The sequence below is a fragment of the Bubalus bubalis genome, chromosome 17 (genome assembly GCF_019923935.1).
Source record: "Bubalus bubalis isolate 160015118507 breed Murrah chromosome 17, NDDB_SH_1, whole genome shotgun sequence".
Taxonomy (NCBI): Eukaryota; Metazoa; Chordata; class Mammalia; order Artiodactyla; family Bovidae; genus Bubalus; species Bubalus bubalis.
In genome coordinates, this window is record NC_059173.1 from 18,976,789 (window position 1) to 18,995,293 (window position 18,505).

Consider the following 18,505-nt stretch of genomic DNA (forward strand, 5'->3'; position numbering starts at 1 on the left):
CCCCCAGGCTGATGGGAAACCAGGTGGGATCTGAAACCAGACACACCTGGGTTCCCATCTTGCCCTTTCACTTATAAACTGTGTGACCTTGGACTAGTGTGTTCACTTCTCTGGACCTTAGGAACCTTCACTTTTAAAAAGCAGGTGGAATGGGACTTCCGTACAGCAGATGAGGATTCGATCCCTGGTCAGGGAACTAAGATCCCACATGCTGTAGGGCAACTCAGCCCAAGCGCTGCAACTAGAGAGCCCATGTGCTGCAACTCAAGAAGCCTGCATGCCACAACAAAGACCAAGCACAGTCAAAAAACAAAATTAAAAATAGAAAGGGGGAGGGGTGGGGGGAAGTTTCCTTATGCACACAGAACTTATGTACATAAAAGGATCATTACTCAGTAATCTAAGTTCTTATTACTATTAACTACAGTTCTTCAAAAGGGGAACTGGACATGGGCCAGGTCAAGGAAAGGAAAAAGATGTCACCAGGTCCACTGCTGAGTTCCAACTCCAACATTCCTTACTCCCAATGATCAGGTTAAATCTTGGGGACACCCAACCCACTCTGGACTCTGACTCTGTGCGGACTGGTGAGGCCATTGTAGTTCCACATCCTCCACCTTTGAGAGCTGGCCAGTTCAGCGGGACAAACCCCAGCCCCTTTATCCAGGTCATCTTACTCCTCGGTCACCTTCGACATTCTTCCTCTTCCACGCAGCTTTCCTGGACTACCCAGGAAGGAAGTCTGAATAACCACCACCTCTGAAACACAGCTAGCACCCAACCCTTTCATCCTCAGACAAAAGAAGGCTCAACCGAGTCTTACAAAGATATCGTTACAGTTGACATCTTCCTCTCCCACCAGCATCTACTAGCTCGCACAGGGCTGAGGGGGAACGAGGCCTGAGACCAGCGTGAGGCAGAACATGTCTGAGGTCACACAAAGAGGGTGAAAACCCAGGTCAGGGGTGGGAAATGCCAGAGTGAGAGTCTCCACTTTCCACACCCAATAGCTCACACATGCAGCGGCAGGAATCCCCGGGGCCCTCTCTCCCCAAAGCCACATCCCAGCTACCACAAATCTCAGATGTGTGTTCGCTTCAGAGGGTATGATGCTAGCAAGAATCCCTGGGCTCCCATGAGGACCCAAGATGCTCAGTGACCCAAAACTCTGGCCCTTAAGTTTTCACTGGTTGGTAACAAGACGAGAAAAATGAAGATGGTATAGTCTCATAGACTCAAAACTAGTGACTGTTCTTTATTCTGGAATTATGTACAGTCATCTTTTTTAGTGTCAGAATAGTCTTCCTTTCATAAAACAATAGCACAAACAGGTGACAGGTTAAGTAAAGCCCATATTTAGCAAAATTACAAGGTTCATGAAATCAGTGTCTGGAACCACGTGTACACCCTGCCCCCGAGAAGGTGACAAATGTCAATTGTCTCTTTTTTTCTTCCCAAAAAATCCAGGAAAAAAAATCCTAGCGTCTCACTCAAGACCCTTAGGGCCAGAAGTCTTTGCTGGGATCTAAACAGATTCCTGCCAGCTGCAGTTAAAAGCCACATCTCCTCTTTCTGCCTTCAACACACAGTCATACCCCAGCTGGGGTTTACATGGCTGCTTCTTGAGACCTTTTCCAATCTGCCCAAGTCATCAAAATTAACACCCTTCCCATCCCAGATCGGGGGAAAGCAATGAGCCACCTCCCAGTTCAGCAAAAGACCCGGTGAGGAAAAGGCCTGTCTTCCTGGGAAGGCTGGGAGGCCTGCGCTCAGGGGACAGAGTTGGGAGGAATCTTTTTTTTAATGGCCACACCACACAGCATTTGAACCTGTGCCCCCTGCAGTAGAAGGGTGGAGTCTTAACCACTGGACCACCAGGGAAGTCCTGGGAGGGATCTTGAGGGTCCCAGAGTTCAGCCTCACCCTGCCCCCATTTGTAGAGATGGGACAGTTGAGGCACAGAGAAGGGAAAAGATTAACCCAAAGTCACAAAGACAACAGCAAGATCAAGAGCACACCAGCCTTCCTTTGAATCTAGCAGGGCCAGTCCTCCAGAACCCAGAGGGGCCCTGAACCCACTGCAGATTACCACCTCCTTCCCATCCGTCCACACCACACCGGCCAGGGTGTGCTTCATAAACACTGCCCACCAAGTGCAATTCCTTCCTGTCTCAAGCAGGGGTCCCAAGCCTCCCCAAGTCAAGCAGGTCCAAAGATGGATCCGGGGCCCTGACAACAAAGTTACCCCCACTAAACCCTGCCACCTTCAAATCCCAGATTTACTGACCAGTGAAATCTCTGCCCAACTTTCTAGAAGAACCCACGTATGCAGGTCCCACATGCCCACGGCAGGAACTATCGCCACAACCACTCCTCCTTCAGTTGACACTTCTGCTTGGCGCAGACCCAAGGCCAACTCCAGTCCAACTCTCAGAAACTCCAGTGTGACTATCTTCTCCATCCAATGAATCTTACTGACCTCAAAGGATATGCCTACCCTAAGAGCCACACTTACATTCAGCAGCAAATTCTCCGCAGGCTCCTTGGCATATAACCTCTACTTGTATACTTCCAGTGATGGGGAGCTCAGTGCCTAGCAGAGCAAGTCAGTCCAGCACTACTCGGAGACACCTCTTCCAGATGACCCTTCAGCTGGCTGACGGCCGTTACCATACATCTTCACTTCCATGGTGAAACAATCCAACTGCCCCTTCAAATTTACCTCAGTTCAGTTCAGTCGTTCAGTCGTGCCCGACTCTTTGCAACTCTTTGCAACTCACCTGATGTGATATCCAGACTCTTTTCTCTCTCTCCAGGTTGACTTCTCCTCCAATTTACAACCCAGAAGGAACACAATCAGGTGGCCTGACCGACTCACTCACTCTTCTATCCAGTGGGACTGTTACCTCCCCCATGCGGGGTAAAACGCTTCCACTAATGCAGCCTATGGAGAAGGAAATGGCAACCCACTCCAATATTCTTATCTGGAGAATCCCATGGGTTGCAAGAGTTGGACACAACTTAAAGACTAAACCACCACCAAGGCAGCCTAAGGGTCCCAGGTCCCTGGCCACATCCACTAGTGACTCAGCCTATAACTGGCCAAAAGCCCTCAGCCCATCTCCCAGGAACTGTAGGCAAACAGGTCTTGGCTCACTCAGTCCTCATTACTACCCAGCAAGTCTCTCATTTTACAGATGAGAACACTGAGGCACTGAGAGGTTAAGTTATTTCCAGGAAGTCACAGCTGGTAAACATCAGAGAAGGAATTTGAATTAGGGCGGGTATTCTGGCCCCAGGGCCCATGCTCTTAATTACTGCCTTCTGTAGTAGTTATGGAGCTAATTATTTTAAGGGGAAGGGGAGAGTCCAAGTGCAGGAATTGACCTTGAGCCCAATTACATTTCATCTCATTCTGCAGGAAGGAGGCTGCCACTCTGGGTGCATTCCTCTCTACCCTGGCTTCCATGGGGTCTGTCCTTCCCCTGGGCCAACTCTCCTCTTCCCCCTCCCCAGCCCGAAGGGTAAAGTCACCCCTCCCCTCCCCACAGGACCACCCTCATCCTCATTATCAGAAATCTCAGCAGGACATCTTGGAGAAAGGCATTCAAACTTCCCCAGACTGGGAGGGCTCTGGCTTTCTCCCAGGAGAAAATTCTAGCCCTCGGGCAGGAAGAAACAGGTACAATGTGAGAGGTTGTTTTTCCCCTGCAGCCTGAGGCCTGCTTCTCTTGGAGACTGCCCAAGGCCGGGAGGCCCAGAGAGACCCCATCGCCTGGCCTAAACCTCTGGTCACAGGAGGCTGCTAAGAGACAGCCCAGTGCCAGCCTCGCGGGAACCTACCGGAAGGGATGAAAAACGTGTAACCCTGTTTCAGCTCAATTCTTTGGCATCGCTCCACACGGTCTCCCAGGAAGATGTCGCTCTGTTTGCCTGACAGCACCCACTCCTCATACAGTGCCAAATTGTGCAAGGTTGGAGGAATCAGCCAAAAAATCTTAGGAGGAAAAGGAAGCAATAGGTTAAAGATCCAGGCCAAAGTCTCTGATTTCTTCCAGGCTCTGCCACAAGCCAGGAGACAGCCCCACCTGCCTGGGAGCAGAAAGGATGGGGGAGGACCCATCCCCGGGGACCCCTCTAGGACCGGGTTCCCCAAAGGGTCTCTGGAGGGGCAGGGAGGGCTGTGCTGCTGGTCTGGGAGGCCCCCTGCCTGCCTTTAGAGAATCTTCATTCCAGCTGAAACACCAGGGTGGAAAGACTTAGACTGGGTAGAATATTCTTTCTCCTGAGCCATGGGCTTGTGGGGGGAGGTGGGGCAAAGAGAGGAAGGGGGATTTCTTAAGTTGTAGGATAAAATGGCCCAATAAATAAACCCAGCTTGCACTCGCTCTGGAGGAAGAAAAACATCTGGAACCAAGTGGGGTGACTTTCTAACCAGAATTTCTCCCAACACGTTTGGTTAAAACACATGCACACGCAGACCCAGAGGAGCAGGACGGCACACACATATTCTCAAGGAACACCCACGGCCGTGCAGGGACCCCTCCGTTCCCACATGGACAGGCACACAGGGGCAGACACAGCAGGAGCATCCTGAACACATGCCTCACCTCCTTTCCCTGGGTGATGTCTGTCCCTCATGGAAAATGTTCTTGGAGGCAGGTGGTGCCAGCAACTAGACTTGTAAGTTAAAAGGTCACAGTGCTAGAGCTGGAACTACAGCTGGGGGAAGTGAATGCTGGGGGGTTCTTGGGAGCCAAATCTGGAGTTCTAATGTGGCCTAAGATGCTTCCTAGGTGGTGCGAGTGGTAAAGAACCCACCTCCCAGTGCAGGAGACATAAGAGACTGGGGTTTGATCCCTGGGTCGGGAAGATCCCTGGAGAAGGACGTAACAACCAATTCCATTATCTTTGCCTGGAGCATCCTGTAGACAGAGGAGCCTTGGCAGGCTATAGTCCATGAGGTCACAAAGAGTCAGACAGGACTGAAGCATTCATGCTCCCAATCGGGCCTAAGATGCTTAGGACATTGATGGATTGGGTGAACAGGGGTGAATGGGTGACCAGAAGTGATGCAAAAGAGTTGACCTTGATCTTTCCCTCCAGAAAAAGACAGTGAGGAGGTGGCCCCAGGGTACCAAGTGGCCCTCAAAGTACTCACAGGGTGGGGGCTTGCTGAGGAAGGTGGGTGGAAGGAGAAAGGTGAGAGCCCCTCCATGCACAGTCAGGGATGCACAGAGATTTGAAGAGACTCAACTCAACTTACCTTCCCACCCCGGAAAACATGGTACCAAACGGAAGTACCTCCAAAGTCGATGTGGAAGTCAGTGAAACAACCCTTCACACTCATTAGACAGTACCTGCAGCACAGGAGCGATAAACAGAAAAAACAATTCAGTGCCTGAATCACAGGAGGTGAGCAAAGAGCTTCAGAGATGCTTGACCTGCTGCTGCCCTTTGATAAACGCTGACGTTGGGGAATTTTCTTTTTTTAAAAAACCCAAATCTAATTGGAGTTCCCCATGGGGGAAGCCCCTGTGATCACGTGATGAATCTCAAGCATTGGCTATCTGCCCCCAAGGCTGGGGGAGGCATCTTTGTTCTCAGGTTCCCGCCAGAGAAAGAACTGGCAACCCACAGGCCACTTCGTTTCTTCCTTGCAGACAGTTTCTACTCTTGTCCCACCCCCACACCTCCTACGCAAGCAAGAAGCTTCCTTTCTACTCCTTCCAGCTCCTGTACCTGCTGTTCTCCCAAGCTGCCAGGCCCCTGTGCAGCAGCTGGGCCCCCTGGAATTCAGTTGTAAACCACCTGCATTGCTTGCCAATTACTAGTCCCCATTCATTTCCTCCTTCATTCAACAATCATTGACTGAGAGCCAAGCAGTGGTCCAGTCCAGAGCTAGGCATGGCACTTAGAGAAAAGCATAGACCCCTGACCTGAAGGATGAAACACTCTTACTGGAACACAGCCCTGAAAAAGTTAAATGGCAAGACAAACTGCAATTGATTGCAAAGTAAGCAATGCAGCTACAAGTACAAGGGTATCAGCCGTAAAAGACCACAGTGTTCGATTCCATGTATGGAATGTCCAGAGTAGGCAAATCTCGAGACAGACAGCAGGACAGTGGTGGCCAGAGGCTGAAGGAGGTTGGGGGAGGAAATGGAGAGTGACAGCTAGTGGGTACAGGGTTTTGTTGTGGGGTGACAAAAATGTTCCAAAATTGATGGTGGTTGCATGACTCCGTAAACATTCTAAGAAACACTGAATTGTACACTTTAAATGGATGAATGGTGTGTGAAGTACATCTCAAAAAAAGCTGCTAAAACAAAGTCAAGTGGTAAAGCCACTAGGGGTGGGATGGTGGAGAGGCAAAGAGGGAGGGAAAGAGGGAAGGAGAGCTTGGCCCTTAGAGGCTGGGACAGAGGGAGTGCATTTGGAAGAAGAAACCTGCCAGCAGCTCTGCCTCTAAGCTCCTGCAACTGCCAGAAAACCCATCCTTCCTTACTCAGCCGTCTCCTCCCTCCTCCCTCCACTTGCTGCCCTCCTAGGGCTAGGCAGAGCTCAGGAGGGGGACGGACAGGCTTCCAGGTCTGGGCCTGGCAGATGGCGGTGCCAGGGCCCCCTCCCTCCCACCTATCCCTTCCCACAAGAGCCACTGCTGGGGGCAGTCCCCCAGGGCTCATGCTCACACACCCTAGCGCCTCCAGAGGCCCGCACACACATGCTTACCCCACTGACCTCTTTTCCCCGCTGCACTTTGCTTTTCCACGGTTTTGGGGAAGAGGGGAGGAATGGGGCGGGGACGGGCAGGGAGGAACCTGCAGCTTAAGAGGAGATAGTGGGGTGGAGGGGAGGAGGGGGGCGTGGGGCAGAGCTGGTTAGGAAGCTGGAGGGTTCCAGGTGGCCCCTCCCTCTGGTTGCCTTTTGCACCTCACATTCAGGTGGACCCGGGGCTGTCGGCAGTATGCAGGCTGCGTGCCCGCGTCCCTCCTCTGGATAGGCTGGAAGGAGCCTTAACCATGTGTCTGCAGGAGGCTGACAAATCAGAAGGCCTTCCCGCACATCAGAGCCCCGCTGCCTAGCAACCCCATCGGAGGGGTGTAGTTGACAGCGCAGGACGCAGCCCAGTCACGAAGACAGGCGCGGGCTGCGGTGCTGGCGCTGAGGCTGTTAAAGTCCTAGCTCCAGCTCCGGCTCCGGCTCCACACCCCGCTGCCTCCTCCCTGCCCACCCAGCCAGGTCCTTAGCCGAAGGCCTGGGTGTTTCTCATCTCTCCAAGGAACTCAAGGGGCAGGGGGGTGCTGAAGCCCCCACCCCACCCCCACCCCCATGGACCACACCGGCCTCTTCTCTCTAAGCACCACTTCAAAATATTAGTCCTCATTTTCCTAAAACCATCTCTTCTTTTCTTTTTTTAATCTAACCTTGATTTCCACCTCCTCCAGGCCCCTGGCAGAACACAGTCTAGGAAAAACAATTTAAGTGTTCGTGGGATGGAGCAAGGCGAGATGCTTCCTTTGGCCTGCAGCTGGACACTCTCCCCGGTGCCCAAAGCAGAAAAGAGAGCAGTTTTGGCTCTTGGGCCCCAGACCCAAGCCTGCCTGGTCAAACAGGTCACCCACCTCAACCTGCCCATCTCCAGCCTCAGCCCCAACCTCCCTGGCAAGTGTGGAAAGGGAATCCCTTCAAGCTGCGGCTGCTGCGTGCAAGGGAAAGTTCTCCAAGTTGAGCTGGTGTCTGTTCTGCCCTCCCAGTCACCCTCCAGCATCCTCTGAGGCCCCTCGGAGCTCCGGGGAGCCACTTCCAGACCAGCCTCTCCTGGAGAGGTCCCTCCTCCCAGGTCCCTCATTTCCAGGCGTCCGGGACCGACCGGTCCCTCCTGACGGGCAATTGCATGCTTTAGGGCAGCCAGGGGAGCTGGGAGAGGGCTGCTTCGGTCCCGGTGGCTGCAGCCTTCGCCCCGCCGTGCTCGTCCCACGTCTCCCCCCTCACTCCGGCTTCTGGCTCTCTCTGGCGTGACGCCTTTGCACTGACCTCTAACAGCTTCCTCTTCCAAAGCACACCGCAGTCACATGGGCACCCCGGCTCGGTGCCACGGCCGCTAAGCTCTCGCGGCGGCCGGCCAGCCAGCCTTGGTTCCTCCTGGGCGGAGGCCGCCCCCTGCCCGGAAAGCCGCGCCCCCCCCTCCCCCACCCCCGCACCGGCGCGGGTGGTTTTCTGTGCAGGACACCTTCCAAGTTGGCGGCTGAATATCAGGCGCCCCCAAGCCTTTGGGGGGGCTCCCGCCTCCCAAGGCTCGGGCTGGTTGGGGAGGAGCCTGGAAGGTGGGGGCGCTGCACCTGCAGCACTAACTTTGGGGCGCTGCCTGGCATCTGGGGAGGCGGGGCAACCCCACCCCGCCCTTTTCCCTCCAACTTGGCGAAACTCCCCCGGCAGCCCAGGGGGCGTCCCCTCGGGCAAAGGTCTGGTGCGCGGGGGAGGGGGGGGTGCCTGGAAAGCTGGCACCGGGTGATGGGGCTGGAGGCGATGAGCGCGCGCACGCGTGCACACACACTACACACTTACACGCAGCCCCGGGAGACACAAAGAGCCGCTCCGCGACGCCGGCCGTTCAGCCCGTGGGCGGGAGGCGACCCACACCCCGCCCCAGCGCGCCCCGAAGGAGTGGGGGCTCCCGGGCAGCCCGGGGTCCGCAGGGCGCCGCGCAGGGACGCCCGCCCAGCCCCGCCCGCGGTTACCCTCGGCGGTGCGGCTCCCGGGTGTCCCCTTGGGCGGCGGAAGCTGGACGCTCGCCCGGCCCCCGCGACCAGAGCCGAGCACCCTCCACGGTGCTGCCAGGCCCCGGTCGAGGACCGCGGAGCCCTCGCTTGCTGGCTTCCTTCCTTTCTCGGGGAGCTGGGCGCAGCCTGCACTCATCCCCGCGCTGAAACTGAACACCCGCGCGGCACGGCGGCCGCCAGGGAGGCGGAGGGAGGCCGCGGCGGTGACAAGGAAGCGCGCCAGACCAGCGCCAGGGGACGCCGCCGCCGCCCACGGCCGCCCCCTCACCCGGGCTGGGTGGGGGCACCAGGATAGCTCTCCCCACCTCTGTTCTACTGGCAAGCGCCCGGGGACTCCCGCACACACGTTTTCAGGGAGTATGGATGCTATCCTGCTGTTGAAGGCGACGACCCAGCAAAACTAGCTTCCTGAAATGCACCCATCGGGGCAAAGCTATAGGAAGGGCCAGTGCCAGCAGGTGGAGGGCTTGTCAGATCCCGGGTGTGGCAGCCCAGGGACCAGGGATGCTGCTCTGGCCTTAAAACACACTGCCAGTATGACCTTGGACAACCACTTCCCCTCTCTCAGCAGGATACTTGTCCTGAGGGCAGGGAGGTGACCTGAAGTTCATTTGCAATCTAAGATGCTCTTGCAGCCCTGTCCCTTATCTGCTCCCTTAGTAGCTCGGTAACGCCACATCATAGAACTCCTGTAGAAATTCACTGATAGACACTTTGATGATGAATCCAACCTTCACAACAACCCTGTAAGGTCATTCCCAGGATTGTATCCATTTTACAGGTGAGAAAGCAGAGAGGCTCACCCTGATCACTACCCTTGAAGTGAGGTACTTATCCAAACAGCCTATCTCAGAGATTCTCAGCCATTCTCCCCACATCTCCCTGGTAAATCCCAAGACTCACAAACAGCAGAGTCTGCAGGTTACAGCCAAATCTCAGACACTAACTGAAGGAACTGTTGTTTAGTCACTAAATCTTTTTTTTTTTTGTGACCCCGTGGGCTGTAGACAGCCAGGTTCCTCTGTCCATGGGATTTCCCAGGCAAGAATACCAGAATGGAGTCTCCTGCAGGTGGATTTTTTAAATCACTGAGCCACCAGGGAACCCCTAAAGAGTTAGTCCAGCTCAAATCAGAAGTCCCCTCCATCCCAGGCAGGCTCATCAGGACAACAGTCCACTTTTCATCCCGCCCTTCCCGCCCTCCTCCCAAACTACAAAAAGGGCAGGAGATGGTGGTATGCTGGCTTCAGGGACAGAAATCAAACTTCTTTCTTTAGCCAAGTCCCATTCCCCAGGCTACCAACCATTCTTAATGAATAGGTTCCAATTATCAGCTGCTCATAATAATAGCTGTTTACTGGTATGATAACATTTTACCCTCAAAACAACCCAATAATCCCCATTTTAGGGAAGTGAACACTGAGCCATTTCAAGGTGGTCAATCCCCTGTCCCAGGGTGCTGCTTTCTGTTGTCATTTACAGGATGGCTCATGCATTGGAACCTCCCTGATGGCCTGCTGTGAAGTTAAACTGTAAACACCCTAGAAAGGGTTGAATTTTTTACCTTATGAATACTTTGCCTATTTAAAAGAAAAGACAGTCATGACAATGATTATCCCACACCTTGAATCAGAACACCAGTCATTGAGTTAAATGATCTAAGAGAGGAGAAGGCCCTGACAACAGGATCAAGCTGTCCACATGGGAGACATATTACCTTTCTTTTTTTTTTAATTTTGTATTTTGGCCGCATCACCAGCATACAGGATGGTTCCCTGACCAGAGATTGAACCGAGGCCTTCGCAGGGAAAGCACCCAATCCTAACCACTAGGCCACCAGGGAACTTCCCCATATCACTTTTAAAGTCACAAACGCCTCAGCTTCTTGAGAGGAGGGACCATACCAGATTCATCCGTGTAAATGCAGCACCCAGCAACAGCCCTATAATTATTCTAATCAGCTATGTGAACTGGACCAAATCATTCCCTGCCTCTGGAACTCAGCATCCCATTTGTTAAAGTACTCAGGGCCCTCTAACTCATGGCCCTCACAGATCAAACCAGGCCCTGAATTGATTTGGTTTGGCCAGCACTGTTTTTTTTTTTAAGGTTTTTTTTTTTTTTAAACGTTGCCTCTCTGGTTATCCAGAAGCAGCTCCTACTGACTTACGCTCAGCTGCTACATCCATAGTGCATTGAACGACTGTGAATTTCAGCTTCCATTTATCTGTTACGGATGTGACAGCTGGACCATAAAGAAGGCTGAGGGCCAAAGAATTGATGCTTTCGAATTGTAGTAATGGAGAAGACTCTTGAGAGTCCCGTGGACTGCAAGGAGATCAAACCAGTCAATCCTAAAGGAAATCAACCCTGACTATTCACCGGAAGGACTGATGCTGAAGCTCCAATACTTTGGCCACCTGATGCAAAGAGCCAACTCATTGGAAAAGACCCTGTGCTGGGAAAGACTGAGGCCAGAAGAGGGCAACAGAGGATGAGATGGTTGGATGGCATCACCGACTCAATGGACATGAGTTTGAGCAAAATCCAGTGTGCTGCAGTTCACAGGGTTGCAAATAGTCCCATACAACTTAGCGACTGGACAACAACAAAAGTAACCTGCTTCCTATATTTTTGAGATTTGTGTGCTAAGTATAAAACACAGCACCTGGGTCCATACATGGCACTACAGGAAAGGACAGTTTTCTTTGCTCTTCTTTTTGAGGTACAAGGGAAAACCCAGGAATCCAGAGGCCTGGGTCCAGGGCATGGCCCATGTGTGACATCAGCAGCCTCTCCATGTCAATTTCTCTGTGTGATAATATTACACAGGGGAAATCATTTACGATGCCAGCAAACATGACTGATGAGAGTGAGAAGGTAAATATGGGTTGTAGAGATGCCTTATGTAAATATGAGGGAGGGTAGATTAGAAAGCAGTGGATGCCAGGATTCCAATGGCAGCTGCAGCCTCTGTGTCTCTATACATGAGACCACATGGACAAAAACATTTTATCCCAACTACATTTCACATCCATTGTAGGCTCCATCTTCCCTTTAGCATGGCAAGGAGGCAGGGCAGGGATCACAGGATCCCTGTTTTGTAGACGGAAGTGAAGATCCAGACTTCCCTGGTGGTCCAGTGGCTGAGATTCCATGCTCTGAATGCAGGGGGCCCAGGTTCAATCCCTGGTCAAGGAACTAGACTCTACATGGCACAACTATGAGTTCACACGCCACAATTAAAAAAAATCCTGCCTGCCACAGCTCAGACCCTGGACAACCAAATAGATAAATAATTTATTTAAAAAATAAAAAGGAGATGAAACACTTGCCATAGGTACAGGGAGTAGCAGAGGCAGCCCCAAAACTTGGTCTTCCCAGTGCCTGTCTTCATCCTGTTTCACCTTTGTACCCTCATATTATTCCCTTGTTCTTCCTGCCACTTCCAGAAAGTACACGGGAAGAAAATGTGGTCAATTTTCAATTTGTGGGGAGCCAAGTGTATGCTTTATATGGGATCCCATTTAGGCTGGGCTTCTAAGCTCTTTTGGTACATGGTATATCTCCAATACACCAGCAAACCTCATTTCTGCAAGCCTGGAGTGTGAGCAGGTGAGAAGGGAAACGCCTTGCCCATTTCTTTCTGAAATGCGTTAAAATATCCTACAGTCCTAAGTGAAAAACGTGTGCCCATGTCACAGACCTAGGAGATTACTGTAGAAGTTGTAAAACACGTCCAAAAAGTCTCTGAGTGCTCCCCTACCCCTTCCAGAGGCAGAGCCAAATTCCCCTCCCTTGAGCGTGGGCTGGATTTAGTGACTTGCTTTTAACTAACTAGAATATGGCAGAAGTAAATAGTATGTCAGGCTTTCCACATGGCACTGGTGATAAAGAACCCCCCTGCCAATGCAGGAGACACAGGAGACGTGGGTTCGATTCCTGGGTTGGGAAGATACCCGGGAGGAGGAAATGGCTATCTACTCCAGCATTCTTGCCTGGAAAATTCCACGGACAGAGGAGCCTGACAGGCTATAGTCCATAGAGTCACAAAGAGTTGGAAATGAATGAAGGGACTTAGCATGATCGAAAAAGTATGTGACATCCAAAATTAGGTTATAAAAGTCACTGTAGCTTCCTTCTGTTCTCTCTCAAACCACTCCTGATGGAGGGAAGGAAGCTGCCACGTCTTGAGGACACTCAAGCAGCCTTACAGAGAGGCCCACATAGTGAAGAATTGAGGCCCAGGCCTAAGCTGGTTTTTTGTTTGTTTTTTTTTTGCCACACCCCATGGCTTGTGGGATCTTAGTTCCCCGACCTGGGATGGAACCTAGGCCCTTGGCAGTGAAAGTGCAGAGGCTTAACCACTGGACCATCAGGGAATCCCCCAGGTCTAAGTTTTAACCCAAGTGTAAGCAAGACTTTGAGCCATAATTACCCACCTGAGTCACACCTGCCCTTCAGAAGCTGTGAGCTGATGCTACTAAGATATACATTTTTTAAGTTGTTAAGTTTAAAGTGTGATGTAGCAATAAACAACTAACAGGGATACTTCCGAGTCATTGTCACTGTTTGTACAACGGTAAGGAATTTCCCAAGACAAATAATTCTGTACAAATTGTTTCTACAGGACAGCGATGGGGGTGGGGAGGACGTGGCAGAAATAAGACAGTGCAGCTGATATTCAGTCCACCCTGTCATCACCTTTTCCCTTTATCCTGCTAATGACACATCACTTCCTAATATATATTATAACTTAGGATAATATAATAATTTAGGGTAAATTATAATATAATTTAGAGCTTCCCTAATGGCTCAGACAGTAAAGAATCTGCCTGCAATGTAGGAGACCCAGGTTCGATCCCTGGGTCCGGAAGATCCCCTGGAGAAGGGAATGGCAACCCACTCCAGTATTCTTGCCTGGAGAACTCCATGGACACAGGAGCCAGGCAGGCTACATACAATCCATGGGGTTACAAAGAGTAAGACACAACTGAGCAACTAACACATACACACACACACACACACAATATAATTTATCCTGGCCTGTCTCTTCTCCCAGCCAGAATACAAGCTCTGTGAGAAGAGGGACTCTGTTTATTTATTCACTGCAGTCTACCAACTACTTAGTGTCTTGCATGTAATACACAGCAAATGCAAGAGGTAATTAATAACTAGTATAAATATATATATATAAATATATATATATATATACACTAGTTATTTATATTTTGGCTGCACCATGCAGCTTGTGGGATCTTAGTTCCCCCACTAGGGATCCAGTGGGAGCCACAGTAGTGAAAGCACCAAGTCCCAAACACTAGACCACCGGAGAATTCCCACACTAGTATACCCTTTACACATATTTTGTCTCCCACAACGTTGCAACTACCCCCTTGACAACTGTCTCCACCCCTTCCTTGCCTGAAATTCCTGAACAAAAATCCATTAAAATTCCTTACCTCCTCACCATGATCAAAGGGCATAAACCCTGGAACCAGGGAGGAAGCAGGCATGGGTTGGTAACCCTCCTCTCGCCCGCTGGAAACCCTCGGTTCAGGTGACCCTTCCTGTTTCCACTCTCCAGGCACCTCCAGCATGAAAACTCTGGTTTCTAGAACGTGTCGTTTTAATTACATTCCAAAGAACAATTCTATGATCCCAGAGGACTTCATCATCATGGGATTTTTACCTTGTTTATTAACTGAAATTAGCATTTGTTTCAGCCGAACAAACGTACTACTTCCAAGGCGACAATTTCCTTCCTAACAAGCTTCAAATCCTATAACCAGTTCTAGGCCACTGACAGGGTTTGTAAATTTATTTGCCACATGATCCAACCAATATGTCCAAGACATGTGGTTCTAGAAAATTGTGGGTGACTCTTTTTTTTGTAATTAGATAGAACTCTCAGTGTATTAACAGAGCTTCCTATTTAAAGGAATCTTTCAATAAAGTGAAAAATACACTGACTATCTCAGACAGGGGAGGTAGACATTACTTAATTGAAATCTGTCACCCAAGGCTGTCTATTTCACCTTCCTAAATACATGTCCCATTTGTGCTCTGCTCTCCCCTAACCCTGCCCCATTACCCATCCTCAGGTAGATGATGCAATGGCTGCTCTATCAGTCTGCCCCCACACCTCCTTCAATCCACACTGCAGCTGCAGAATTTGCAGAATGCAAATCTGAACACATCCCTCTCTGCTTAAAATCTCCAAGGTTTCAGGGGACTTCCCTGGTGGTCCAATGGTTAAGACTCTGCTCTTCCAATGCAGGGGGGGTGGGTTCAATCCCTGGTTGGGAAACTAAGATGCCACATGCCGAGTAATCAAAAAATATATATATATTTTTGTAATTCAAGAGGTTTCTGATTGCTCTTAGGAGACATACAGACCCCCATGGCAATCCACTCCAGTATTCTTGCCTGGAGAACCCCATGGACAGAGGAGCCTGGTAGGCTACATCCCATCGGGTCACAGAGTCAGACACAACTGAAATGACTTAGAACACACACCAGCTTTATGACTCTCTTCAAAAAATTGTACATTCTTTAATTAAAAAAATGCCTTAATGATAAAAAACGCTGACCATCATCTGAGCCTTCAGCAAGTCATATGGTAACATCAAAGATCACTTATCACAGATCACTACAATAAATAAAATAATAATGAAAATATTTGTAGTACTATAAGAATTATCAAAACATGACAAAGACATGAAGTGAGCAGATGCTCTTGGAAAAATGGAACCTGTAGACTTTGATTGACATAGAGTTGCCACAAAACTTCAATTTGTAAAAAAAAAAGAGAAAGAAAATAACAAAAAACCGCTATTGGCAAAGCTCAGTAAAAAGGAGGTATCTCCTGTATCATGAATATTATTTATAAGTTCTCTTTTTCTGAAGTTTTTTAGCCCTCCCGCCCCTTTTTTTTTTAATATTCCAGGCTTTCCTCATATAGTTGTTGATCCTTGGCTGTCTATTCAGTTAGATGTTTAAAAAATGATTACAAGCTGGGATTGTAGGCTGGGTTTTGTTAGTGGGCCTTACTAATTATAAGCTACCTTTTTCATTGAGAGAGCCCTGTATATCAGTATCTGTAACTATTTTCTCTTGAGACCATGCAGTTTCTTCATGGAAGGAGACCCACTGAAGAAACAGACTTACTCCTGCTCCGTGTCTGATAATAATCTCACCTGGCCTTCCTGTGAGCCTGGTGTTCCTCCTCAGGCGAGAGCATCCTTCTTCTACAGGCTGATGCACTCCCAAGGGGTGAAACAAAATCTTACTCTTTGTATGTGTAAAGTACACAATATATATACATAAACAGATACACAGTATCTTGGCGACATTAAATTTTAGGAGGTGGGCAATTAGGTGAAAGATGTGTTTAGAAGGGAAATGTCTTTAAAAATAAAAAAAGCTCCTTAGGAGGATAATTGGAGAAGGCAATGGCACCCCACTCCAGTACTCTTGCCTGGAAAATCCCATGGATGGAAGAGCCTGGTGGGCTGCAGTCCGTGGGGTCACTAAGAGTTGGACACGAGTGAGCGACTTCACTTTCACTTTTCACTTTCATGCATTGGAGAAGGAAATGGCAACCCACTCCAGTGTTCTTGCCTGGAGAATCCCAGGGATGGGGGAGCCTGGTGGGCTGCCGTCTATGGGATTGCACAGAGTCGTACACGACTGAAGTGACTTAGCAGCAGCAGCAGCATGACTCCTGTCAGCCTGGCCCACCCCTCATCCTGCACCACTGACCGTCCCTCACTCTGCTCCACTCCTACTGGCCTTTTTGGCAAGTCCTTCAGCCCCACCCTCTTCCCAGCCCTCCCCACCACCCCAGGCTCTGTACACAGTCAGAAAAGCTCTTCCAAGGTCTCTTCACTTAAATAACTCCTCTTCCCTTCAGACCACAGTTCAAGGTGGCTTGCCCTGCCCTCCATGACCTGATGAATCCCCTGGTACAAGCTCTATAGCACCAGAGGTCTCTGCCTTGTGGCCTCCTCACAACTGCAAACTTCCATTTGTTTCTCTGATCATTGGATTAATAGGTCTCCTGCACAGACCATAAGATCCATGAGGGCAGGGAGCTCACACGGTTTTCTCCCCGTTGTATTCTCAGTGCCCAGCACCAATCAGTTGTTCAATATATAGGTGGAATCAATCAATCGATCAATCAAAGACAGCCAGGATCTGCCTCTAATCTGAGTCCCACACTTGTTCCTCAAGCTCCGCCTCTGTGATTCCATCAAGGCCCTTGGCACTTGCCTACCTCCATCCCTCCCCACTTCCCTCCCATCTCCTCTGTCCTTTAAATCCCATGTCAAATATCCCCTCTGAGAGGATTTTCTGAGGCCAGAAGCCAAAAAAGATTCCTCTTTTCCCCATTTCCCTTCTGGGAACCTGTTTCTCTCTGCCTAGGATGAAAGCTGGCTTCCCTGGTGGCTCAGATGGTAAAGAAACTGCCTGCAATGCAGGAGACCTGGGTTCGATCCCTGGGTTGGGAAGATCCCCTGGAGGAGGGAATGGCAACCCACTCCAGTATTCTTGCCTGGACAATTCCATGGACAAAAGAGCCTGGCAGGCTACAGTCCATGGAGTCGCAAAGAGTCAGACATGACTAACACACACACAGGATGAGAGCTGCACCTTGCACTCGCGTTAATGGCCCGTTGCTCTCCAGAAGGTAGGGGCTTTTAGACCTGTTTCTCTATTACTTCCCTGTCCCAGGGTCTCCATAAATTTTGCTGCAATTGCATCGAAACAGAACAGAATTGAAAACCCTCCTACCAACCCCACCTTGAGCCCAGTCTTTCCCTTCAAGGCAGCCCAGATCCAACGGGTATTAAGAAGCATCAGCTTTGAGAGGAGAAAAAATGTCTGAGAAGTAATTAAACAGAGAGAGAGCTTGAAAGCAAAACGTTGGGAAGCCCAGGGCCAGCGTGCTGGCCTCCCTTACAAAGCCTGGCACGGAGTTTGCATTCAATATGCACTGAATGAAGGGCTGAGTGAATGAGAAGTTCACAGCCTTTAAGCTCCTGAGGGCACTCCTGGCAGCAGGGCTCGGCAGAGAGATGCTAATGGATTCAGAGCCACCAGAGCCAACTCTTCTAGGAAGCACAGAGCAACTGCCTGGCCCGCGAGCATCTCATTCTCATTTTAAAGATAGAAACAGAGGGCCTGAGATGGCAGGAGCCCCAAGGTGACTTCGTCATCCCAAGGGTCCTTCACTCAAATCCTAGAACACAGAGGTGATCGCAGCCACCTCTGCCCGTGTTAAATAATTGGTCTCAGGACTTGCCTGCCTGTAGTGATGTCCTCATAATTAGATGTGGCCAACCTTTCCAGCACAGCACCAACCTCCCCCTTAGAGGACACTGTCCTCTAAGGAGTGTCTGGTAAGGAAGTGGCCCCTGGCTTTATTCAGAGAAGGTTCTTCTCCATCAGAGGTGCCTGGTCTCAGCAACAGGAAGCAAAAGAATACCAGACCCCTATCCAGCCCTCGGCAAAAGCAAAGTGTCCACAGTGGGTCCCTAGAAAATCCACTTCTAGGACACACTGTCACTTAGAGGGAGTAGAAGAATGTTTGACAAGCACGCACATGCACACACACACACACACACATATGCACAGAGAGATGATTTCCATTACTCCTCCTCTTCAGATCACATCCCCCTGGGCAGGGCTGGCAGGAAGGCCCAAGAACCATCTGGATG

The 18,505-nt window shown here is 50.4% G+C and overlaps 1 protein-coding gene across 10 annotated transcripts in view; it reads right to left on the reverse strand.

Annotated features, from left to right (window-relative positions):
• KDM2B (lysine demethylase 2B) overlaps nt 1-18,505 on the reverse strand; it is a 119,398-nt gene that overhangs the window by 75,810 nt on the left and 25,083 nt on the right. For 9 of the 10 annotated variants that reach the window (XM_045163095.1, XM_045163092.1, XM_045163091.1 and 6 more), the window contains exons 7-8: nt 5,267-5,360; nt 3,844-3,997 (exon numbers count right to left, since the gene is read on the reverse strand). In XM_045163095.1, the coding sequence (XP_045019030.1) occupies nt 3,844-3,997; nt 5,267-5,360 (248 nt within the window). Of the gene's footprint in view, nt 1-3,843; nt 3,998-5,266; nt 5,361-8,037; nt 8,057-18,505 lie in introns of those variants that run through there. The other variant, XM_045163097.1, reaches the window with a different exon arrangement.